Source organism: Triticum aestivum, chromosome 7D (genome assembly GCF_018294505.1).
Source record: "Triticum aestivum cultivar Chinese Spring chromosome 7D, IWGSC CS RefSeq v2.1, whole genome shotgun sequence".
NCBI classification, from domain to species: Eukaryota; Viridiplantae; Streptophyta; class Magnoliopsida; order Poales; family Poaceae; genus Triticum; species Triticum aestivum.
Genome location: NC_057814.1, coordinates 116,181,307 through 116,184,687, shown reverse-complemented (window position 1 = coordinate 116,184,687; position 3,381 = coordinate 116,181,307). Strand labels below are relative to the sequence as shown.

Below are 3,381 nucleotides of genomic sequence, written 5' to 3'. Positions count from 1 at the left end.
GTAATTTCATTCTAAGGGCTTCATAACTTCGTGCCTTGGTCACCGTGCCAAAAGTAATACACATTAGATAAATGAATGGAGAGAGTTATGTTTTGCCAATCTCTAAGCCCTAGTTTCTCAGGAGAAAGCTGAACCTTGGCTGAACTCTTACATCTTGGAAGTTGAAACATTAACAAAACTATACAATAGAAGAAGCTGCATGGGCTAATAGAGACACTTGCCGAATAAAGAGATGTCAATAATAAAACACAATGTCATATACATTCAACATGCTGTCTCTTCTATATCTGAAAAGAGCAAATGAAGTTACGTTCAGTTGAGCAAACATAGGACTTTCTCGGCCCATAAACTTCCATTTCGAAATATATATACAAGTTCTTTATGTGTTTCAAATACTTCATGTTATTCCAATACAAAATCATGAGGAATATACATAAAAAAGCGGCAACATCATCAGACGACAACAAACTTTGATAGTTACAAATACACAACATTTAAACTTCTCAAGTCCATACTCTGTTCACTTCTCTCGCATCAATACTTGGAGGTTGGACCGTTGTAGCAGCTTTATTAGACGGGAAGAAAGCACACAAAAATCAAACTGGGGACAACATAATCATGTATGATTGCTCTCAACTGATTTAGTTAGGCATACGGGTTGGCGATAAGGTAGGCCTCGACGGCCTTGAAGATGGCCGTGGCATAGTCCTTGGCCTTGGTGATCTCATCCTTCACCTCCACGCCTGGCAGCTGAAGAAATATGCCCTAGAGGCAATAATAAAGTTATTATTTATTTCCTCATATCATGATAAATGTTTATTATTCATGCTAGAATTGTATTAACCGGAAACATAATACATGTGTGAATACATAGACAAACAGAGTGTCACTAGTATGCCTCTACTTGACTAGCTCGTTGATCAAAGATGGTTATGTTTCCTAGCCATAGACATGAGTTGTCATTTGATTAACGGGATCACATCATTAGGAGAATGATGTGATTGACTTGACCCATTCCGTTAGCTTAGCACTCGATCGTTTAGTATGTTGCTATTGCTTTCTTCATGACTTATACATGTTCCTATGACTATGAGATTATGCAACTCCCGTTTACCGGAGGAACACTTTGTGTGCCACCAAACGTCACAACGTAACTGGGTGATTATAAAGGTGCTCTACAGGTGTCTCCAAAGGTACTTGTTGGGTTGGCGTATTTCGAGATTAGGATTTGTCACTCCGATTGTCGGAGAGGTATCTCTGGGCCCACTCGGTAATGCACATCACTATAAGCCTTGCAAGCATTGTAACTAATGAGTTAGTTGCGGGATGATGTATTACGGAACGAGTAAAGAGACTTGCCGATAACAAGATTGAACTAGGTATCGAGATACCGACGATCGAATCTCGGGCAAGTAACATACCGATGACAAAGGGAACAACGTATGTTGTTATGCGGTCTGACCGATAAAGATCTTCGTAGAATATGTGGGAACCAATATGAGCATCCGGGTTCCGCTATTGGTTATTGACCGGAGAGGTGTCTCGGTCATGTCTACATAGTTCTCGAACCCGTAGGGTCCGCACGCTTAACGTTACGATGACAGTTATATTATGAGTTTATATGTTTTGATGTACCGAAGGTTTTTCGGAGTCCCGGATGTGATCACGGACATGACGAGGAGTCTCAAAATGGTCGAGACATAAAGATTGATATATTGGATGCCTATGTTTGGACATCGGAAGTGTTCCAGGTGAAATCGGGATTTTTCCGGAGTACCGGGAGGTTACCGGAACCCCCCGGTAACTTAATGGGCCTTAGTGGGCCTAGGTGGAAGAGAGGAGAGGAGGCCAGGGCAAGGCCGCGCGCCCCTTCCCCCCCAGTCCGAATAGGACAAGGAGAGGGGGGCGGCGCCCCCCCTTCCTTCCTCCCCTCCACCTCTTCCCCCTCTCTCCTAGTCCAACATGGAAAGGGGGGGGAGTCCTACTCCCGGTAGGAGTAGGACTCCTCCTAGGCGCGCCTCTCCTCCTTGGCCGGCGGCCTCCCCCTTGCTCCTTTATATACGGGGGCAGGGGGGCACCTCTCGACATACAATTGATCAACGATCTTTTAGCCGTGTGCGGTGCCCTCCTCCACCATATTACACCTCGATAATATCGTAGCGGAGCTTAGGCGAAGCCCTGCGTCGGTAGAACATCATCATCGTCACCACGCCGCCGTGCTGACGAAACTCTCCCTCAACACTCGGCTGGATCGGAGTTCGAGGGACGTCATCGAGCTGAACGTGTGCTGAACTCAGAGGTGCCGTGTGTTCGGTACTTGATCGGTCGGATCGTGAAGACGTACGACTACATCAACCGCGTTGTGTTAACGCTTCCGCTTTCGGTCTACGAGGGTACGTGGACAACACTCTCCCCTCTCGTTGCTATGCATCACCGTGATCTTGCGTGTGCGTAGAATTCTTTTGAAATTACTATGTTCCCCAACAGCAGCAGCTTGTATGTTGATTCCACCTTCACCACGCTCCCGCCGTTGGCTGCCGGCTCCACCTTGATGTGCGAAGTGGCGGTCTCAATCGTCGTCCCGATGCCGCCACCCTCAATGAGGGTCGACTTGCACTCGCACTTGTCCGCATCAATGAACTCGAGCCTCTCCTTCATGAGGTTGAAGGGCATGGCCGCAACATCAACGCTGTGTGATGCTTTGACCATTTGTACCAGACTGCAGGTGATATGAGTTGTATATGATGCGTACCTGAGATGAAGTTGAACTGCCTGACACTGCCTATGCGCGTGCTCTGCCGGCGTTTGGGGCCTGCGCACGTACATTGGGGGCCCCATATGCATGCGGTTCCACCGGGTGCGTCGCCATGATGTAGTTACGTGTGGCACGATGAAGTTACGCGCAGCAAATTAAAACTGCCATCTGGGCGTGCTGATATTCCAGGATGTCCGGCTTCCCCATTAACTCCCGTGGACATTATAACCTTAGTCTCTTTAACCTTTTGATCGCGCCCCACAACACAACAAGCACACACACGAAGACACATACAGAGAGGATATCTAGCGACGCTCCAATGGAGTTCGGCGAGCATCAAGTGGAGACCCACGTGAGGGAGACCGATCTCTCGGTGGTGTACACCATCGACCCAGCCATGGTGGAGGACTACATCAACATCGTGGAGCACTTGCTTGCTCAGGACAAGTACAAAGTGGTCGGCATCGACCTCCAGTACACCGGCGGTCATCCCAGGAAAGATCAGAAGGTTGCTGTCACCCAGTTGTGCGTGCGCCATCATGTCCTCATCTACCACTACTACATGGCCAGAGATCCTTCCGACTGTTTCGCCAGGTTTGTCAATATCACCGACTACAAGTTCGGTA

General features: G+C 47.9%; 1 protein-coding gene across 1 annotated transcript; it reads right to left on the bottom strand.

Annotated features, from left to right (window-relative positions):
• Nucleotides 1–645: 645 nt before the first annotated feature.
• On the bottom strand, nucleotides 646–2,709 carry LOC123170946 (pathogenesis-related protein 1-like). The gene is made up of 2 exons (XM_044588645.1): nucleotides 2,473–2,709; nucleotides 646–750 (listed from the first exon to the last, which is right to left on the bottom strand). The coding sequence occupies exons 1-2, from the start codon at nucleotides 2,707–2,709 to the stop codon at nucleotides 646–648; spliced, it is 342 nt and encodes a 113-aa protein (XP_044444580.1).
• Nucleotides 2,710–3,381: the final 672 nt, after the last annotated feature.

Coding starts and splice junctions, on each gene's coding strand:
- LOC123170946 (XM_044588645.1), bottom strand. CDS start 2,709: ATGGTCAAAGCATCACACAGCGTTGATGTTGCGGCCATGCCCTTCAAC. Junction 751..2,472: donor TGCTGCTGTTGGGGAACATA/GTAATTTCAAAA, acceptor ATATTTCTTCAG/CTGCCAGGCGTGGAGGTGAA.